This window comes from Marmota marmota, unplaced genomic scaffold (genome assembly GCF_001458135.2).
Source record: "Marmota marmota marmota unplaced genomic scaffold, marMar, whole genome shotgun sequence".
Classification (NCBI taxonomy): domain Eukaryota; kingdom Metazoa; phylum Chordata; class Mammalia; order Rodentia; family Sciuridae; genus Marmota; species Marmota marmota.
In genome coordinates, this window is record NW_025999983.1 from 12,861,595 (window position 1) to 12,883,681 (window position 22,087).

The window sequence follows — 22,087 nt, forward strand, 5'->3', positions numbered from 1 at the left end:
GAAAGCAAACTTTATTTCAATTTTGAACTCTCACTTATGTAATTAATAATTCAAATAATGTCTGCCTTTGAATTATGTTATTAAGTAGGTAAGCAAAGAAACATTTCAACCAAATTGTTACAGAAATTTCACTTTACTGTCAAGGAATATGAATAACCTCATTTGCTGAGTCTTCCACCTATGACTTAACAGAAGGACTTGGCATCATGGCATGTAGGGTACATTCTGCTTGTAATTTATTAAAGACAGTGAATATGAAGCAGGTTGTAACTTCTATGAGCCACAGTTTCCTCTAAGAAAGCAAATGAACTCTGGGACACCCACCCGCTATATTGGAAATGATGAGAAATTAAGGCAGAAAGTTATAGTAAATAGTAAAATTCTGCTGAATAAATTGAAGAAAAGCATTGGAAAGACCAAATACTTAAAAAAAGTGATGATTAGCTATTAAAACTGCGCTGCTTACCATGTACATTTAATAATCTGATAGATGTAACTGTACTTGAAAAAAACTTCAATATGTCTATGGCATTTCGAAGTTGAAAATACTTTCTCATGCATTTCCAAATTGATCCTCACATAAACTGATTTAACAGAAAAAGAAAAATATAATTTTCTCTTTTAAACATAAGAAAACTAAAGCTCAAAGATTAATTAATCCAATATTGAAAAAACAGATTTTTAAAATCAATTATTTTTTATTTATATATGACAACAGAATGCATTACAATTCTTATTACATACATAGAACACAATTTTTCATATCTCTGGTTGTATACATAGTATATTCGCACCAATTCATGTCTCCATACCTGTACTTAGGATAATAATGATCATCACATTCCACCATCATTAATTATCCCATGCCCCCTCCTTTCCCCTCCAACCCCTCTGCCCTATCTAGAGTTTGTCTCTTCTTCCCATGCTCCCTCTCCCTAATTTTTTAATTAACATAAATTTATTTATTACCTTCACATTCCAAGCACTATGCTAGATGTTGGTTACACAGTAGTGAGCAAAGACAAGCAATTTGCCTTCACAAGATTTATTTCACATTATAGAGATATGCCAACAATGTAAACAGGTGAATAAATATATAATTATGATTTTCAGAAAGTATTGTATAAAGAAATATTGTTATTACTCAAGGTTCTCCAGGAAAACAGAACCAATGGGAGACCATATAAATGGAAAAAGAGAGGAGTTATAAGGAAATGGTTCATGCAATTATGTAGGCTGAGTCTGCCCACAAACTGTAGACCCAGGACGGCTAGTGATGCAGTTCCTGTAAATGCAGGGAAGGACAATGTCCCAGCTCTAAAATATCCAGGCAGAAGAAGTGAATATTCCCCTACATGGCCTTTTGTTATATTCAGGACTCACTGGATTTGATCAGTAAAGACCATCTACCTTAGGAAGGGCAATCTGGTTTACTCAAGTCTATTGATCCAAATATTTTTCTTGTATAGAAACACCCTCACAGCCACATCCAAAATGTTTAACCAAACTCTGGTCACCACCACATGGCTCAGTCAAGCTGACATATAAAATAATCCATCTCATAAGTGATACAAAAATAGCTTGGAGAGGGCTTTTTGAAGATCTTCCACTGAGACCAGAAAGAAAGGAATATATCATGTGAGAAATAAGGGGAGGAGTGGTCAGGCAGGGAGCACATCATGTTTGAAGGCCTTGCACCTCCCATTTGCACTTTTTAATGACATTGCATGTGCTAGTTATTTATCCATTAATAAATATTATTTATTTATAAATAAATAGTTTATAAAGTATGAAATTTGTTCCTAAAGGAACTTCTAAATCTCAATCACTGGTCTTACTTCATCAGAGCATGCCCTTCTTGCTATGTTTAGTAAGGGCATTTACATACAACCATAAAGCAAGAAAGATTGAAAGAAAGAAAGGAGAAACTGTCATATTTAATACTTTTAAGTACATGATCAGGAAAGCTACACTATTAGAAAATTCCACTCTAGTCTGCAGACTCATACACATAAATTTTCAGGACCAAAGTGCCTCAGGTAAAGAGATGGATACCACATCAATAAGATTTTTCACATATGGTGGCTCAGTTCTATGTTGCAAAATGTGACTCTCAGTTCTTTTACATCATAGCAAGAAGAAAATGCTTCTGTAGGATTTCCTGGTATGCAAAATTTTCTCTTTTAATTAATTTACTTACTTATTTTTTATTTTTAAAAAAGTATACTCTGGATTACAGAAACTTGTTAGACTTTTCATAAAATCACTAAAAACATGTATAAGTACTTTGAAGTTTCAAAGCCTGTATTATTCACTATATAACAGTTTTCCCCAGAGGAAAGATTAAAGTATTTTGTGTGAAAATCAGAGAAATAGAAAAATGAAAGGAACCACTCAAAAAATGCCTCATTTTTATGCCAATCAAATAATCAACATTTCTATAAGTGTTTGATTTCAAAGGAAGCTATATATCTAGGGAAGTGAAGAGAAATTTACTAAAATGATTATGTACTTCCAGTGGGCCTTCTCTCCAATTGCAACTTAATGAAAGTTGATGAAATTATGAGCACAGGCGCATTTTATGTTACTGAGGTTAATTTGGGAATCTGAAACTCCAGTGTGGCAAATCTGGGGAAATTTTTTCTAGAGTAATAAAAGATGTGATAAGTACCTCTTATTCATCACATAATCAGTTTTGCATATAGACCCTCAAATCTAGGGTCTACAAAATAAATTTGGCTAATTCCACAATAAAGGTCTAGCCCCTCAATGATTACACTGAATACTCCAAGTATAGAAGTGTTAAGTAGTGTTACTGACATGAAAAGCTAACTTATAACACAAAGTGAGCAACTGGAATGATTCATGCTTGTTCCCCTGCCTCAAAATTTCTGTCTCTCGGTTTAGGTGCTTTCCTGTCCCATGTGTGTAAACATATTTTGTCTCTCTAGCAAATATTTGCTTATCTTTAAGGGATTCATTTTAGCATTTACCCATATTTTGGTGCTTCACTCCTTACAGATAGTTGGGAAAAGGACCCCAGATGTTTAATTTTAAGCTTGAATTTAGAGGGTGTTTTGAATGGTATTAGCAATAAAATTGATGTTCTTTAAGTAAGCAGATTACCCTCCACCCCCATAATTTGGGTAGGTCCCTATCCAATCAATTGAAGGCTGGACTAGAACACAAAGACCAGTCTGTCAGACTGGTTGATTTCAGGATTCATCCATATAGTTGCTCTTCTGGGTTTCCAGCCTGCTGACTCAAACTTCAGATTTTGGACTTAGCCTCCAAAATCATGTATGTCGATTAGGGAGACAAACTTGCTTGTAATTAATTCATTCTCCACATAGTAACCAGGAAGCTTATTTTAACTTAAAAGGAAATGTACATTCATGATTAAAATCTTTCATTGTCGTACAATTACCTATGGGGGGAAAATGTCTTTCAGTTGACCTATTAGCTATGTATGATCCAGCTCCTACTTTTAGCCATCTTCTCCTGTGTCCATACTGTGACCACATCATAACTTTTTTAGTCTTAGTGTTTTTAAAATTATTCCTATCTTGGAGTTTCTCACATGCTATTCTCTGGTCCTCTGACAGCTTCCCTTCTCAATATTTACCTGCCAGCCTTATACTAGACTGGGCTTAAATGTTACCATGTGAATCCTGGCTCTCAAAACTACCTGGGGCCTCAAAAGAGTAGCTATAATTTGTTGCCCTAAGTCTAGTAAAGAATCAAGATTCCCATTTTTTGAATACCTAGAGATACAAAATGAGTCAGATATAAGAACACAGCTAATAAGTCATCATTTGAGATCCTGAATACTTGGTTCCCTTTTCCATTTTATTACTTATTAACTGAAATTCTTTCCTACTCTCCTATTTATATTCAGATGTGTTAAATCTATTTGGGAGCTTTGGAGAATAGTTATGTACTGAATTAACACTAATACAAGGTGTATTAATTTAATCTTTTTGAAGTGATGCTTCATCCTTCTTAAAAGGAATAAAGGTTAATTAGGAAAAAGTTGCCAAAATGCAAAACATTTTTCCTTTTTCCCAAACACATTATTATTTCCACTTGATAAGGTTTATAGCTATAGTTCCTCTAGAGATGAGCCAACAGCCCAACATGTGGGAAAATTATAATGGTAAGTTTAAAAATACAGCTCATTAATCTTTATTATATCTATGAGGAAGGTACCTACTGGCATAAATTGCATTTAGGGTGAGATCTTGAGAAAACTAGAGGTCAAATTAGGATTCAAAAAGCTTTTCATCTTTGACCCCACTCTTCCTCTCAGGAAAGGTAAAAGAAAACAGGAAGGTCAGCAAAAGAGGAGATAGAAAAATTACATCAACAGTGTTTATACTTTTGAAAATATCTAAAATATATTTATGTCATATCCAGCATAGTTAATTTATTATCCATGATCCTTTGTGTTAATGACTTTAGTTTTAACATATGATGGATGATTGCAGTGTTAATTGAAAGGCCCATCACAGGTTTTCCTGAGCTTTGGATTGATATAAATAGGAGTAATTTCTTTTAAGCACATGTAACAAAATTTCTTTTGCACAAAGATGAAAATAAGAGTCACTAAAAAATTTATTTTATATCCCTTGGCTAAAAGACAAACTTCAGCAGATAATTTTATATTATGTAGTTCAAAATCTGCAACAACTCCAGAGAGTTTCAGAATGTGTTTCTCGTTGCACTCAGTTCCACTCTGGTATTTTAAAGAGAAAATGCTATCACGATAGGAAATAAAGAAGTGTAGTAACATTATCAGTTATCATAGAGTTTACGGTGCTCTAAAGGTCATTGGGCATGTTTCCTTCATTTTACAGAAGGCACTTCAGCCTGTAGAGGTGAATCAGCTCATACAAAATCACATGTCTGGATGAAGGTGAACCCAAGACTAGGGGTATCTTGATTATGGATTCAGTTCTTTTTCTATACTTGATAGTACCTTGTTATAATGTTGAAGCTAAAATTAATTTCACTTAATAAAGAACTGAGATCATCAAAATTTCACTAGAATCTGTTTGCCCCACTTCCCTTTCTTTACAAGTAAAGTTTCCTTAGTCCAGAGGCAGAAGACTTTCTCCTTTTCTGTTCTTTGAATTCCAGTAATTTTGCCCTTCTTTTTCTTCATTTTCAGGTTTTATTTTCATTGTTTCCAATAATCTCGAAACCTACACATTCAGCATATAAGAATGTGACTAGCTACTCAAGCCCCAGATACAATATAAATACAGCAGGCATAAAATTCCATTAGTGGAAAGTGGATAATTACACATTCAATTTCAATTTAATTTTTTTTTCAGTAACAGAAATACCCACATATATTCCTTCTTGCATTTTGTTATTCATTTAAAATTATTACATTCATTTTGTATACACAGATTTTTTTTCATAAGAAACAGTGCAGTTTCAAAAGTATTTATGTACGATTATATATTGTTACATTTAAATTAAAATGTTCTAGTTTTTAAAATTTTTGTTCTATTTAAGTAAATATCCCACATGCAGAAACACATATCAAATTGCCTTTCCTTCTTTTCTATTAACTGGCTCTATGTATACATTGCTTTATTATATAAAGAAGCACTGATTAAATAAAGGGAAGTTGTTAATGCAATATATGGTCCTCAGTCTTAAATACAAATTATTTTTTGCCTATATTATTAGTTAATTTTAATATTCTTCAATGATTAATTCTTCTGGACAGAGCAATGAGATAAAGCATTCCAGTTATCCAAATAACAGGAAATGTTATTTCAATCCCTAAGACCAAATAAAACATGATACCAAAATGAGTTTAGGAAATGCAAAAATAATAATAAATAAGTCCAAAATCAGGGATCTGACAATGTTAGTTTCTGGAGAGACCTCTCTCCTTAACTTCCAGTCTACCTCCTTTTTGCTTTATTCTTACTTGGTCTCATGACTTCATTCAACCTTAATTACCTCCTTAAAGATCTTATCTCCAAATATAGCCACTTTGGAGAGTAGGGCTTCAACATATGAATTCTGGTGGGATGCAATACATTGTCTTGAACTGACCAAAAATTTTTACACCCATTTCTTTAGGTTTGTTTTGATTCCTTTATCTTTTTTTTTCTTTAGTTTTCTTTGTTATATTTATGCATCAGAAAAACAGATGAAGACTCAATTTTGTTGTTTATGTTGTTTTACCATGATATATTAAAATTATATCAAAATTATATATTATGTCATTTAAAAATAAATTCGGTATTCTAAACCTTAACTGGGATTATTTTTTTTTTCAGATTTTATGGATATTTGTTGAGCATCTACTGTTTATTAGGCTTTGTACTAAGAAAACTATGCCACTCAAGACGATCAAGGTCTAAGGGTGATGTCAGCAAGATATCAAAATAATAACATAAAGCCCTGGTTCTCACCACCTAAGCACCATCTAAAAATACATTTTCCAAAGATAATTCATAATTCCTGAAATAAGATGGTGCTGAAAGTTAAGAATCTCCTAATAATGAATAAGAAAATTCATTGCACTTAAATTGCATCGGTTCTTCAAGTCTTGCATAGATAATGTTTGGAAAGAAACACCCAAATTATGGCTTCTTCCTTGGGAAACAAAAAAGGAATGGAACATGTGTCCAAAATTCTGACTTTTCAAGGGGCTACCAGAGGATCGCCTTAAGAACTGAAGAGAATTCTATCACACTACAATGTCACTGAATCTTTATGACATTATGTTTGATAAAATAATCCAGCCAGGGGATGATGAATATTTCATCATTCCATTTATATGAGGTATCTTAAAAGTCTCAAACTTTTAGAAGCTTAAAGTAGAATTGTAGCTGACAGGAGCTGGAAAAAGGGGTAAATGGAAAATTGTTGTTTGATGTGTAGGAACTTCAGTTAAGAAGATGAAAAGGTTCTAGACATCTGCTGTACAACTATGAATATGTAGCTGACAATAATGTATTTCTCTCAAACATTTGCTAAGAATGTAAATTTCATGATTTTTGCTTTTACCACAATTTAAAGATTTTTTAAAAAAAGATGTTGTAAATCTCTCCAGGCTAGAAACCATTAAATATGTAGTTCTGTCCATATAACATTGTCCATAACTACATAATAAGAAATAGTCCAAGATGGTGGATAGAGAATGATATGGGAGAAAAGTAGAGGAGCACTTTTCTAGCCTTCCATGGCTACCAGGTCACCAGAAAAGACCTTCCAGAAGAACTGATGTCAAAGATAGAGACAAAAGAGTAAATGAAAATTTGTACCCCAGTGTCAAGTTTCAGAAGATGAGATAGTATTTCAGTAAAAAGAGAGAGGATGTGAGAAATGTTAAGGGTAATAGAAAGCAGATTTTACTTTGGGGTAGGAAGCATGGGATAGTGAAAATTGAGACGTAAAGTGGATAAAGAGAAAAAAGGTACCAGCAGAGTCAACATCATATTGGAACTAGTAAAATATGTAGAGATTTGCTCTTTCAAGTTTTTACCAAATAGATGAACTTCCACATTTATTTTATTTATACACTATATGATGCAGTCCACAATGTATATGGTGTGGCATACATTAGGTCTTCAAAATATGTATTAAAAGAGTTAGTAAAGTTCTGGGGCTCAAATCTCAGTGTGGAGTGAATACTCAACACAAAGTCCTGAGTTTTCCTACTTGCATCTGAAAACAGGCACCACATGCCCTGTGCATGTGTGTGTACAAAGGGAGATAGAGAAAACACATACACACACACACACATACTCTGGTAGAACAATATATATCTGTTAAGGGCAATGTAAAATTTATACCTATACAGAAATATGTGTGTTTCCATGTGTTTGTGGAACCTATTCATGATATTGTCTTCAATAGCATCTTAATGATAGTTATATATATATATATATATATATATATATTTTTTTTTTTTTTTGATAATTTTAATCTCAATTCCAAGATGTTTGTTTAATACTCTTTATATATAGTCACTAGTGAGTTTGGGCCAAGAGACTAAAAATATACACCCTTAGCATATTCAAAAAGTTTAGGACTGGGGTTTTTAGGCTCAGTGGTAGAGCACTTGCCTAGCATGTGTGAGGCACTGGGTCCGATCCTCAGCACTACATAAAAATAAATAAATAAATAAAGGTCCATTGACAACTAAAAACATTTTTTAAAAAAGTTTAGATGATAATGGTTGCAAACCTACATACTTTCTTGATCATCAAGGCAGAGTATATTAATTCAATGAAATATCCTTTAGATTGGGGACAGAAGTTCCAATAAAGGAACAGACTGCATTAACAGTTGGATGGGCATTAGCCATGACATGTTTGTCCTTGATATTCAAATATAATAGCCACTGGGTGAGATTCTCTCAACATGTGAACGTATTTGGAAAACCAAAGGTGTGTGACCAGCTGCTCACAGGTGAAAACTCTGTTGAGCCTTTCATATTTGGAAGTTCAACCTCTTTGACACATGCCCCACATATGCCATTTCTTAGGAAAATATACAGAATCCCCTATTGTTTTACACCAATTCAATTGACTTGCTGCTGTTTCCCTCTACTGCACAGCTGTGTCAAAGGGCCTGCATGCTGCCTTGGGAGATGCAACTATAAGCTTAATAGTAAACCATTTTTAATAGAGCACTGACTATGACTTCTAGAGAAACTGTTTAAGAACCAGAACATTTATAACTACAAGAAATCACAAATTATAAGCAAACTCTTTAATTACATAAACAAAAAAAATGTAAGTTTATAGAATTTAAATCAGTTACCAAAAATTCTACATTGGTTAGTAACATGAGTGGTGTAATTTCCAGTGTATAATACTGTTATTAAAATAGTACACTGACAACAGGATGTTGTATTTGCTGTATTTGCTCTTCCTCTTCCTTCCTCCTTCTTTCCTTTCTTTCTGCCTTCCTTCCTCCCTTTCTTCCTTTATGTATATAACCACTTACACAATAATTTACTTATTCACAATTTTGTTTTCCCAGTACCTAACATGTTCTGGTATCATTGCTAATTTTTATAATATGAAAATATAAACATAGTCATAAAATTAATAGCTAAGGATTTAGAAAAAAGATAGTATAGATCCATTTTTCTTTGTACCTCCTTTTTAAGAGTAATTATATATTCTGAAACTTATTTAACAGACAACAATAAGAGGATTCTAATATCTCAAAGGAAGGAGGAAGACAAGCTAGAGAGTGTACGACTTCATAAATAATGATGTGGTGAGTTCCCTGGGTTTTATTTTTACTTCTCATATACCCAGGTAGTAGAGAAGCTTGACATAAGAATAACCAATAGAGAAGAAAATAAGAAAAAAAAAATAAAAAAGGAGAAACACATTCAATCCTAGCAGAAGTCCTGAGAAAACAGAAATTCAACACACCTAGTGTGCAGATCCAAGCATTTCTCCCCGCCCCCTCCCCCCAAAAAGGGTCTCCTTTTGGTCCTGTTCATTAACAGTAATGGCAGTAGTAAATTCTTATTCATACCAGCTATCCATTCCTTATCCTGAACCAGAGCTTAAAGAGTGATCCCCTCTGAACAAAACCATAGCAGTAGCAAAGCCCCGTGTCTCCCTGACTTTAACCTAGGGAAAGGAAAGACTTAAGTCCAATGGCTTCTTCCTTACCCTAAAAGAATGCCCTGAGGTCCCTTAGTTGGAACCAGCTGGCATTACACAGGAGCTCCAGCAGCACTGTAAAACAAAGCAGACAAAATTAGCATTGCAAGGGTTCAGAAACTAAACTCTGAGAATTAAATCTCATGTAAGTATATTAAAATTTATACATTAAACTTAAAAGAGTGACTATCTACTAAAAAAGAAGACTTAGAGATAGAATCTCCTAACAAAATTGTCAAAATGTCTGGGATACATGAAAAAAATGACTCGTTATACCAAGAACCAGGAAAACCTCAGGAAATCCTATAATTAGATAGATATTTTAATTGTCTCTTAGAAAAACAGGAACTAAGGAAAGATGCTTAATCTCACGAGAAAACCAGGATAATGCAATTAAAATAATGCTATAACTTGAAAGAATTTTAATTAGTGGAGGATTTTTGAAGTCAATTTATTTGATTTAAAATTTTAATATGGAAAGTAAGTATCTTTATATCTCTTAATAAAAATTCACATCTATATATTTTAAATTGCAAGATCTGGGTGCAGGTGGTGTTTGCCTTTAGTCTTAGCACTGAGGGGGCTGAGGCAGGAGGATCACTTGAACCATAACTTTAAGATGAATGTGAGCAATAGGAGACTGTTTGAGAAAATAATAATAGTACTAAAATGTAAAAAATAAACTAAGCAAAGAACTACCATAAAACCTCTTTAAATATCACCATTTTTACAATAGTACTGTACATCTTGACAATGAAACAATGAAAGCAAATACTGTAATCACCATGTTTTCAAAAAATTACTCACTGGGAAAACTAAAATAACTGTCCAAACCATATTGGTTTCAAACATAGGTATTTAGAGATAAAAGGGTTAATAAATAACTTATTTTTAATGCACATTATATAATAGAAATACAAACTCACCTGAGGATTTAGGACTTTTTTTCATAATCATCTTTAAACATTTCAAAGGGTGATTTCTATAGTAATACTGCAGTATTATACACCAGAGGGATATAAATAATATGGGGCAAAATCAGCATATCACATCCTCATTCTTTTTCTTTCTGAGTCAATCATTTTATGTATGTATGAAATGCTTGCTGTCTCTGGGTACATATTGATGACTATTGAATGGGAAATCCAAATCAACTTATTGCTTACCTTGAACCATGAAGAGTAACATATTACTCTTCTTGAAAAGGGAAGATCTGTACTGGTAAGGCGAAATTATATTCCTTGAGAATTACACTGAAGCCATGGGAACAACCTAAACATGATTACAAGTAGAAGATACATAAAAATAAGTTTAAGACTTAAAAATAATCCCTATGGTGTCTAAGCTTTCATCATAGTGTTTTGGTTCATTACTGTCAGAAAACAAAGAGTAAGAAACTGGAGGTTTTGGCTGTGATTAGAAAAGATTCAATAGGCTTTCATGGGCATTTTCTCCTAGTGAGACATCCTTTCTCATGAGGGCTTTGCAATTTAGTTCAGATGGTCCGTGTCCAAATTGCATGGATGCTGAGCATTGTTAGAGGGATGACAGACTAAATAGGGAATTGAACAGTGTGTAAGTCAGAATCTATCCATCTGGAACTAGCAAGCCAAGGCAAGAATTGCCTTATGATCTGCAATTTAGATGCTAAACATGAAGATTCTTCCTGAAATGAAATACAATATCTGGATCTGAAAATTCCAGCAAAGCACAGCTGTAGCTAACATCCTACTAACACCGACTCTCTGCATCATAGTTCATGCAAGAACAGTTATGGCTTTCTGTGCTAAATGTTAAGCATCTGGAATGGTATTTCTTAATTGTTCTTTTAGTAAAGCCCCAAATTAGAGTCATAAGTCTACTGCAAGTTGACACTGAAAAATGAATGATCAGAAACTATAAAAGGTATAGATTACAAAACATACTAAACATTAATGTAATTGGAAGAGATAAGCTTATTGGAATTAGTCTGATGCATGTTTTATACATTAAGCATTTCCTTAATTCTTATATAACAGATTATTCCCAAATCGCTTCTGAAGTTATTCATATTCTGGCTTTTATTTAAATATGACTCAAAAGGGGCTCTTGGAAACATAAATTAAAATGTCTAACATTCACTTTGTGTCAAGCATAGGTTGAGAATTTTTCAATATTATTTTTTATGGTTTTCCTCAAGAAATATTGTCACATCATTACTATTGTTACTTAATAAATTATAAGATTAAATTCTTGATAAAAAATCACAAAGGGACCAGGTAGTTAAACTAAGACTAAATTTAAATCTTATTCCAAAATCATGATATTTACATTTCCATGAACTGTGCTGTAAGAAATTTGACTAGACGCATCCTTAGGGGCAACTCCTTTTCTCTGATGAAATATGCTTTTCATAGCTAAGATTGGGTTTTCATCACCTTAAATGCATTCCCCAAACCTCTCGTCTTCCATATAAAACATACATAGAAAATATAATTGTAGATATAAAATTCTAAAATGTTGGTGACTGGGGTGACTGAAAAGTATTTAAAAAAAAATGTTTACACTGAGATATGCCCTCTCTCAACTACTCTAATGTGTGAAATTTTCAATAAAGTATTTAAGATTTTATAAACAAAATATAAGACATTTTTGGGTAAAACACTACTATTGCATGTAGGTAGGAGAGTAACAAAATGTAACATTAAGCCACTTCAAATCAATTTTAAAAACATATATTGAGTACCAGGTCAAGAGTAAGTTGTTCATTATTCAAGAAAAAACAGGCCTTGAACAAAGGCTGAGTTTTATTATTAAAAACAACCACCACCACCACCACCTCAGATTTCACTCTAGTTGGAACATTCAGTAATGCAGCCTTTGATGTCAGACATATTTGTTTTAGATTTAGCTTTGCAACTTACTAGCTTTTGCTCCATTTTATTTTCCAATGCGTTAAAATCACATTACTGTTATTTTTATTTGTACAGTCCATTATCTATTTTTTATTTGTCCCAATTAGTTCATACATGACAGTAGAATACATTTTTGTGGGGGGAGGTACCAGGGATTGAAATCAGAAGCACTCAACCACTGAGTCACATCCCCAGCCCTATTTTGCGTTTTAGAGACAGGATCTCCCTGAGTTGCTTAGCACCTTGCTTTTGTTGAGGCTGGCTTTGATCCTCCTGTCTCAGCCTCCCCAGCTGCTATGATTACAGTCATTCACCCAACTGATTCTACTTTTTGACCCTTGTGAATAATGCTACCATGGATATTTATGTACAAGCTTTTGTGTGCATGTGTTTTCATTTGTTTTGAATACGTATCTAGCAGTGCAATTATGACTCCTATGGTAATTCTACATGTAACACTTGGAGGATCTGCTAGATTGTTTTCCAAAGCAGATGTACCCATTTTTCATTCCCCCAATCTCCATGAAACTTCCTCTATCTCTGAATCGTTATCATCACTTGTTACTTTTAAGTATAGCTCTACTTATCTTTTTGAACATACAGTATATAGTTATAATAATCACTTTATTGTCTTTGTTGATTCTACTATTTCAATTGTGATCAACAACTAACTTTGCTCCTCAATGTGAGCTTTCTTTTAAGTAAGCTTGGTAATTTTTAATTGAATGCCATAGCACATTGTATTTATTGGTTGGTGGAGCTTTTTGTTTATTTATGAGTATTTAATGGGTTTTGCTTTTTAAGTTAAGAGGCACTAAGGCAATGATCACTCCAGGCTTAATTATTGCCACTACTAGAGTAAGACTCCTCTGTGTATTCTATCCAATGCCCCAAACACTGTGTGGTTTTCCAGCCCGATTACTTAAAACAACTACTATTTCTGACCTTGTGTAAGCTCCAGTATCTTAAAACAAAACAAAACAAAACAAAACAAAAAAAACTTTCAGTAAGTTTCCTTAGACATTCTGCTCAACACTCAGTTGAATATTCAAGAAAACTGCAGAATTCAATTTCTCTCTCTGAGCAGTTCCATCTTCCGTACTCTGCAGGCAACACTACCTTCCGGAATTTCAGCTTTATCTTGTCAACAGATGATACTCTAGGCTCTGCTTGCACTGCATCTTTCAAAAGACTTTGAAAGCAGTAAGCTCTCTGAGTCTATATCACTTGCTCCCTGATCAAAAGTCTTCCGCGTCTTGGAATACAGCCCCATTGTTTTCTTTCTACTGAAATCGTACATTTTTAAAATAAAGTGTGAATTTTATTTTCCCTGAAAGCGAAAGTGAAGACAAGGCCTTTCCGCTTTCCTGCTAAAATAAGAAAAGCCCCACCCGCAAAACAAACTCACGCGCACTCTGTCCTCCACCGCCCACGACCTCTTGCGCAGGCGCATAAACCCTGCGCGCTCTCCGCGGCCTGGCCACAACTGCGCCTGCGTCAACCGTGCGGCGCGAATTCGCACCAGCCAATTAGAGCGCGCTGTGTTCTTAATTTCCGCCCACTGATTCAGCCTTCAATCGCCTGCTCCGGCGCGCAGTCCGCGGTGAATCCAAAACGGAACATAACTGGGCGTAGCGTGGTGCGGCGCGGCCCGGTCATGGAGGCTGTAGAGACGCAGGCGGAAGCTGCAGTTTTAGAGTAAGTATTCGCTAGCATTTGGCCTCTGGGAGCCGGGTGGAGGAGAACCTGCAGGCCCCCATCTACAATGTTTGGTTCTTTGGATTCCGAACAGCTGTTGGAGTTCGACTCCTCTACGAATTGGTCCTGATCCCAGTTTCCAGTCTCAGTTTCCTGAAGTGCCTCTTGCAGGCTCCAGGAGTGCGGTTTCTGAGGGACTAAAACCATCATCACCCTGCCTCGCCCTCTCACCAGAGATGTGCCTTAGAAGGAGGACAGTTCCATACCCGTCCTCCACATCCCTTCACTCCTATTAGCCATTCTAACTGAATTTCCACTCTCTTGAGACAGCCTAGACAGTCTACTCTCCCTAAATAACCTTTTTGCTATGGGATATTTTCCCGTCTCTGCTCCCTGGTGGCCTCCTTCAGTCCCTAGCCAGGAAAAACCTGAGACCCAAGACCGAGATGCCCTGCCCTGTGTCTTTAGTCCTTCCTCAGGTATTCTCATACCCTGTCCTAAGACTAGTGCTCCCTGCTAGGAGGGCTTCCAAGGGCCATCAGAGCTCTGCCCATATTCTTAACTTTGCCTGCCTTTCTCCCTGGCTGCTTTCACATCTTGACTCAATTTCTTTTTCCTTTTTTTAAAATATTTATTTTTTAGCTTTAGGTGGACACAAGCGCCCTGCGCATGACAGGTGGGCGCGCTACCGCTTGAACCTCATCCCCAGCTCTTGACTCAGTTTTTTAGTGAGACTTTTCATTAAAATTTCAGCCCTCTTCCCATATTCCTTTATCCCCTTTGCTCTGTAGATTTGCTTCACGCACTTAATTACCACCCTATGTTCTACACACACACACACACACACACACACACACCCCAGGAGTGGTCTTAGGCTATAGACTCTTCAGGCCTTTGTGTAGATGTTGGTCAGGGTGAGACTCAGCATTGATAGATCCTCTAACTATTTATGTGAACTGTAGAGCTGGCAGCCCAGAAAACTGCAAACACCCATTTCCTTGCCTCCTTGCCTTCAGGGTCCTGGCTGAAGTGGCAGACATTGGGGAACCTGTAGGCTTACAGGAAGAGGCGGAGCTGCCAGCTCGGATCCTGGCTGAGTTTTTGAGCGTATGTACACTGATGGGAGCCAACTTTTCAGAAGGCAGGGTCTGATTCTAGAGCTTTCTCTTGAGATGCTGGGCAGCATTGATGAAGACTGAAGTGGAAGGCAGTTTTGTTGGCCTATGTTGCAAGTAGGTATGACTGTTCCCTGCCTCTACCCTTCTTCTGAACAGAATTCCCGAAAGAAAGACAAGCTGCTCTGCAGCCAACTTCAGGTAGTATACTTCCTACAGAATTTCCTGGCTCAGGAGGACATTGCCCAGGACCTGGGCCCCTTGGCTTCTGAAGACGTGAGCCGTGAGTAGTCAAGGGATTTAGGATTCGGGTAGGGACTGGTCTGAGGGGCAAGGAGAGAGGAAGTGGATTAGGTCAGCTAACTGACTATAGAGAAGACTGAGGCCCACTGTTTCAGGGAGGGAGGCTGCAGGCCAGCTTCACTCATACCTTCATTCTTGGTGGCTCATCTCAGGACAGAAGGCAACTGAAGCCAAAGAACAATGGAAAGAGCTGAAGGCTACCTATCAAGAGCATGTAGAGGCCATAAAAAGCACCATGACCCAGGCCCTGCCCCAGATGGAGGAGGTCCAAAGGAAGCGTGTTCAGCTCCAGGAGGCCTTTGAGCAGCTCCAAGCCAAGGTGCTTGAGGGAGGGAAGGGAAGGAAGAGATGAAGAGGAAAAGAATGAGTAAACTAAACCTGATTGCTATCTCCAAAAACCCTATCTGAAAGAAATATTTTCTTTGCATCTCTCTCGCTTATCTGCAGAAGCAAGCAGTAATGGAGAAATTCAAAGCCGCCCAGAAGCAGCGGAAACTACAACAGGTGAGTCCTTCCTTTTCTCTAGGTTCCTATTTCTAATTGGAAATGACTAGGTCTCTGTTTCCATCAGTGAACTAGTTCTAGGCTGGTGGGATTGGAGAGATGGCACCAAGACTTCCACATTGGATGAGCTTTGTCTACACCTTTATTCCCAATAGGAGAAACATCTGCAGAGTCTGGCAGAAGTCTCTGCAGGGCTGAAGGAACGTCAGAAGGGAATTCAGCAGAAGCTTGAGCAGCTACATCAGGAACTTGGAACCTTGAAAAAGCAGGCAGAATGGGAACAGGATAAACTGCAGAGGTGAGATGGGAACATTGGCTGAAAATCGATGTAATCCAGCTGAGATTCTCTCCCCTTACACATACTTCCTTCCAGGCACCAGACCTTCCTTCAGCTCCTGTATACCCTGCAGGGTAAGCAGCTGGTCCCTGAGGCAGAGGCTGAGAGCAGAGCTACTACAGGAGCTACCCTTCCACATGTAACTGCTTAAGGGTAAGCCCCAGCAGTTGTCCCAACCCCTGGACAGAGGGTAAACACTGGGGACATCATGGGAGAGATTGGTATGTCCTCCAAAGTGAATGAGAATTGGAACAAATGGGAAGGCAGTAGAGGAGCTGGGAACTTGACATTACTCACTTTCCATACCATACTTCTCCAAGGCCAGTAGTCCTCTATCTGCTGTAGACATGAACTTGCTCTGTCTGCCTGGCTGACAGCAGTCTGGGCAAGACCCTAGAACAGGTCAACAGCTCATCTCAGTCTTTGGTGTCCCTGAACTGCAGGTATGGAAGGAAGGTGAACCCCTGGTGTGCCCTTTACTGCATTTGAGCTCTGCTACCCATTGATGGGATTGGAAGTGGGAAGAAGGAAAGAGATGTTATGGTGAAGCTTGGTTCATCATCCCTATGCCAGACCCATCTGGTCTAACCCTCTCTCCATCTTCCCCAGCAGATTGGATTATGAATGCTTGAATACAGCCTGATTTCTGACTGTGACCTAGGTGGGTCAGCCTCTGAAGTCTGTCAATTAAAAGTCCTGGCTATCTCAGTTACCTGTTTGTTCATCTTCACAAGCTGGTAGAAAGAACTACAGATTTTCAAAGGCTAATAACATGATAGGTGTTGGGACAGGTGTGAAATAGATGGTGTAGATGGCCAGGGCCTTGAGTTTTTTGCCGAAATCCACATGAAGCAAATATGCTGAGCTTAATTCAAGGAGACTATTTACACAGGTGGATAAATGGAGGAAGATATTGTTTTTCATTAACCCAAATGTTTGTTGAGTTCCTGTGTTGTGCTAAGGACCCATGATGTGAACTGGAGGAGCTACAGTGATGAGCTCATTTAACCTTTAAGAATGGCCTAATGTTACATTCCTGATACCCCTTTGTGTGTTATCTAATACTTTCCTTGGTTACTCTTCAGATGCTTGTTCATTTTATTACGTTGAAAGATTGGTTTTTATAGTCCAGCATTGAATGTTATGTTTCATTAACTTGTGGTTTCTGGATCATTTCCTTGCTTGTAACTTTGGGTGGAGAATACTACTTTTGTAAATTCTCATTTTTATCAGATAATAACTCTCAATATTTGTTTTCCCAAATAAACACTTAAGATTATAATTTCTTCCTCTAAGTTTTCACAATCATCCAATTCATGCCATTTTTAATTTTCTCTTTTTTTCTTCTTCCTGAATTTCTTTGAATAATAATTTTGAAGTTTTCTGCTTTATCTTTGTGGGAAGATAATCTTCATAAATTCTAATTTGGCTAGAGAATGTTACCTGCATAATTAAATTTTAAAACAGAAGCCTCGATTTTTATTTTATTTTTTTAATGTCTGATATGAGAAAAGAATGTTTCTCTTAGAATTGTATGTAGTATTTTCTGTTTGTTAGATTATGTTTGTGTATGTGTGTGTTTGGTTATAATTTTCTATATACTTAGATTTTTGTGGTCTGAGTATTATCTTCTCTGAGAGATGTGTTCAAGTCTCCAGCTATGATAGTGGCTTTGTTTATTTCTTTTAGTAGTTAAGTTTGCTTATTGTGATTTACAGCTGCTTTGTTAAGGTACATAAATGTTGACATTTATATCTTTCTTCAGAACTGAATCTTTATTGTGCCAGAACTTTACCTTTATTGTGCCATTGCTCTCTAATCTTTAAGCCAGCGGTTTTAGACTTGAAATTAAATACTTTTAGTATCAATATAACTTTGCTGATTCTCTTTTGGTTATTCTTTGTCATATCTTTTCCTACTTTTCAAGTAGAACATTTTTGTTTCAATCTTTCTTCATCCTTAAATTTACCATTTCATGCAGCATTTAAAAGACTATTTTATAAAAAAAATAAGGTTCTATAATATTTGTCTTTTCGATTTTATATTTGTGTCATTTTTTCATGTGCTCTTATTTATATCTTGTTTTTTTTGTATCTTATTGTTCTTATTCTTATTCTTCTTATTTAGAAGCTTTTCTCCACTAGTTTAGTTTTTATACTTAACAAAATCTTAAGTGTAAAGAATATTGATCTTCTTCACCGATAAATGGAGTCTAGAAGGTCATTACCATTGACGGATCATCCCATTATTAACTACTGTTTTTGCCTAGTGTATTACTTGTAGCCTGTTTTCACAAATTAGACTTGTTTTATTTAGTCACTGCTTAATTTATTCATTTATTTACCATTCTTGCCTATTTTATTTTTGCATTTTTGAACTTTTCATATGAAATAATATCACCTTGTGGAGATTTTCCTTTAGTGTTTGTAGCCTATATAACACTTTAGTTTTTAATATGAAAATATTTTTGCTTCTAGTGGTGGCACACTCCTGTAATCCCAGCATTGTGGGAGGCTGAAGAGGCATGACTGTTAAGTTCAAGACCAGTCTTGGCAACTTAATGGAATACTGTCTCAAACTAAAAAATGAAAATTGTTGAGAGTGTAGCTCAGTGGTAGAATGTCCCTAAATTCAATTCCCAGTACCTAAAAATAAGTGATTTCACCCTAATTCTTGAAAATACTTTCATTATATAAAAAATGATTGGAGTCAGGCACTTTCACTTAACATGAAATATATGTTCCCATGTTGATCTGACTTTCATTTTTGCTGATGACAAATCAGCTATCAGTTTTAACATTCTGTGATATTTTGTTTTATCCACTGGCTACTTAAACAACTCCTCTATTTTTGGTGCTTTACTGAAGTTGTACTAAGAGTATAGTATTGTGTTTATGAATAGTTTGGGGTGTGCTTTTTCTTTTTTCCCTTTTTGGCATTAACTGGACTTTCTAAGTCTGCAATTGTCAGTCTTTTAAGAAATAAAATGTATTTTCAGATTGGCTTTAAAATGTGCTCTTATCACCCTTTCATATTACCTTGCTCTAAGACCTCAATGAGATTTTCTTTATTTTTTCTTCATATTAACTGTCTCTTGTATTTATCATTATTCTTTTTCTCTAGGTTGCATTCTAGTTTCCTTAAATTCGTTATGTTAATTGCCTGTAGTTAATCTAGATTAATTGTTGAATCATTAACTTAAGTTTTAATTTCTTTTTTTGTTTTTTATTTCAAGAAGTTAGACCTGAGTCTCTTTTTGAGCAAGGGTGGGGGTTATATTTTTGGTTGTGGCTCAAGGATCATATTTCGAGCCAGCATTTTATTACCTTAGACCGAATATATGTAAACACTTTGTTCTACTTGGTGGAAGAGTTTATAATTTAGAATTTTGTGGGCCAGTATCACATATTTTTTGTATTTGTATGTTGTAGTCTTACAATGAACTGTTCATTGTTTTCTCAACTTTATAAGTATATATTGAACTCTCATATAAAACAGGAGGAATTTTGTTCACTTCTGTCCACTCATGGATACTATTTAGAAACATTTAGAAAAATTATAAAATATGTAGTTTTATTGTTCTTTATATCTGTATGTTTTCCCACTTTTTATTTCTGTTGAGGACTTTTGCCTTTTTTACTACTTCATTTAAAAAGCACAAAATGGCTTTAATACTGCTTTTAGTGTGTTCTTTTATTATTTTCCTATTGTCTTTTGTTTTCTTATGCTTTCTTTTTCAATATTTGTATAATTAAAAAATAATAGAAATAATATTTGATAAATGCCCCTTTCTTCTGATAAATACATTTTAGCATGCCCATTTTTATTTGAGTACCATGCTGAGAGTATCTCATATTTTAATACATGATCTATACATTATTACTAAATAGATTGTAATTTTAGTGTTAACTCAAGGAAGTTTCTTACATTGCTTTTACTTTTCAAATGTTTTTAGAATACTGTTTAGTTTCTAAATGAATTTGAGAGAATTATTTATCATTTTTCATCCACCAATTTTTGTGATTTTTACTATTAATTTTTATTTCATTTGTATCAAGTGATGAAACCTATAACTCATTTATTATATATTTATTAGTTATATATATATATACACACACACACCTATGTATGCATTTTGTATGTGCATATGTAATCGTAGTGCTTGAAGAGGAAAGATACACAAATATTTGTTGAAAATATAAATAGTTTTAAAAAAATGAAAAAGGAACATAACACATACATGAGGTTTTAAGTCTGACTTAAAGAATTTGTATGGGGCTGGGGATGTGGCTCAAGCAGTAACCACGCGCTTGCCTGGCATGCGCGGGGCACTGGGTTCTATCCTCAGCACCACGTAAAAATAAAATAAAGATGTTGTGTCCACCAAAAACTAAAAAATAAATATTAAAAAATTCTCTCTCTCTCTTTAAAAAAAAAAAAGAAAAAAAGAATTTGTACGATGTTTCACAGAAGTTACACCAGAAAAGGCATTTTACTTACACATTTCAACTTCTGTTCCATCCACCTTTTCTAAACTATTCCTTTTTTCTGACAGAGGTCTAAATATTAAAAATTCTCTTTAACACATCATTTTCATACTGTCCTTGTCCATCCCACCAGTCAGGAGTATTAATTTCCAAAGGAACCGTACAAAAAAGATAAAACTTTTTCAAGGTACTATTTTCTAAGTTTTTTTTTTTTTTTTTAATATTAAAAGGATAATAAACATTTTTTAAAAATTCCAGGTGATGTCACATGTCAATAAACTGTTCTGTAGGCCTGCCTGGGCCTGGTGCAAGAAATGGAACAGTTTATTAAATATTCTTTATTTGTGTGATTTTTGTCAGGTAAATATTCTTGATATTCTGGATATTTCTGGCAAAGGTAATCCCTCTCCTTCTATCTTTACAACTTAAAAATTTATAAAACCAAGCCACTTCTAATATTTTACCCTGTTTATAATCTAATAAAAAAGGCTGTTTTCTGCTTCTCTTTTTTACGTTACTAAAATTTTGTGTTTTATGGAAATGGCAATCAGTGAATGTGTTGACCGTCCCCTAAAAACAAATGCCTTTTTCCCCCTTTGTCATGAGTTCATATTTATGTGAAAATGGTCTGTGTATTTTATCATTTTCATGAGCATATTCTTCCAAAGAGGATTAAAACAAATATCTATGAAGTATATGGAATTATCAGTCATAATATCTGAGAAATTTCTGTTAAGTTTGAAAATTATTCACACATTAATTTTCTCCCATTTTAGAGTATTTCTGAGGTTGATACATCTTAATCCTATGTTATAGAATCGACACAACTTGTAAAATATTTGTCTCCATTTTGAACCTCTTTATGCCTTTTTTATGCAAAAAAAATTAATACTGAGTGTGAAATTAAATAAATTCACTTTATTATTATTTGTAGTCCAGTCTTTAAATAACCCTTTGATACTTAGAATTATCAGGCACTGAGAAACTTAGTGTTTGGATTTGTAACCCATTAATTAATGTGCTTCACTGAAATACCTTGCTCTTGAAACCTTGAATGACCTGGTTCTAGAATTAACATATTTTATATTTG

The 22,087-nt window shown here is 35.1% G+C and overlaps 1 protein-coding gene and 1 long non-coding RNA gene across 7 annotated transcripts; one reads left to right on the forward strand and one right to left on the reverse strand.

Annotated features, from left to right (window-relative positions):
• Positions 1–690: 690 nt before the first annotated feature.
• Positions 691–11,363, reverse strand: LOC125617634. The gene is made up of 2 exons (XR_007348719.1): positions 10,826–11,363; positions 691–9,734 (listed from the first exon to the last, which is right to left on the reverse strand). It is a non-coding gene; the product is annotated as an uncharacterized LOC125617634 (long non-coding RNA).
• A 2,746-nt stretch (positions 11,364–14,109) lies between these two features.
• On the forward strand, positions 14,110–21,221 carry LOC107153148 (ZW10 interactor-like). 6 transcript variants are annotated; one of them, XM_015498662.2, is made up of 8 exons: positions 14,110–14,251; positions 15,268–15,358; positions 15,526–15,649; positions 15,822–15,988; positions 16,117–16,173; positions 16,329–16,471; positions 16,547–16,663; positions 16,954–21,221. In XM_015498662.2, exons 1-7 carry the CDS (start codon positions 14,211–14,213, stop codon positions 16,659–16,661), a joined length of 738 nt encoding a protein of 245 aa, XP_015354148.1. In that variant the 5' UTR covers positions 14,110–14,210; the 3' UTR covers positions 16,662–16,663; positions 16,954–21,221. The 6 variants fall into 6 exon arrangements, with proteins under 6 accessions (XP_015354148.1, XP_015354150.1, XP_015354149.1 ...); XM_015498664.2 differs by having other exon boundaries at positions 17,120–21,221; XM_015498663.2 differs by having other exon boundaries at positions 17,123–21,221.
• Positions 21,222–22,087: the final 866 nt, after the last annotated feature.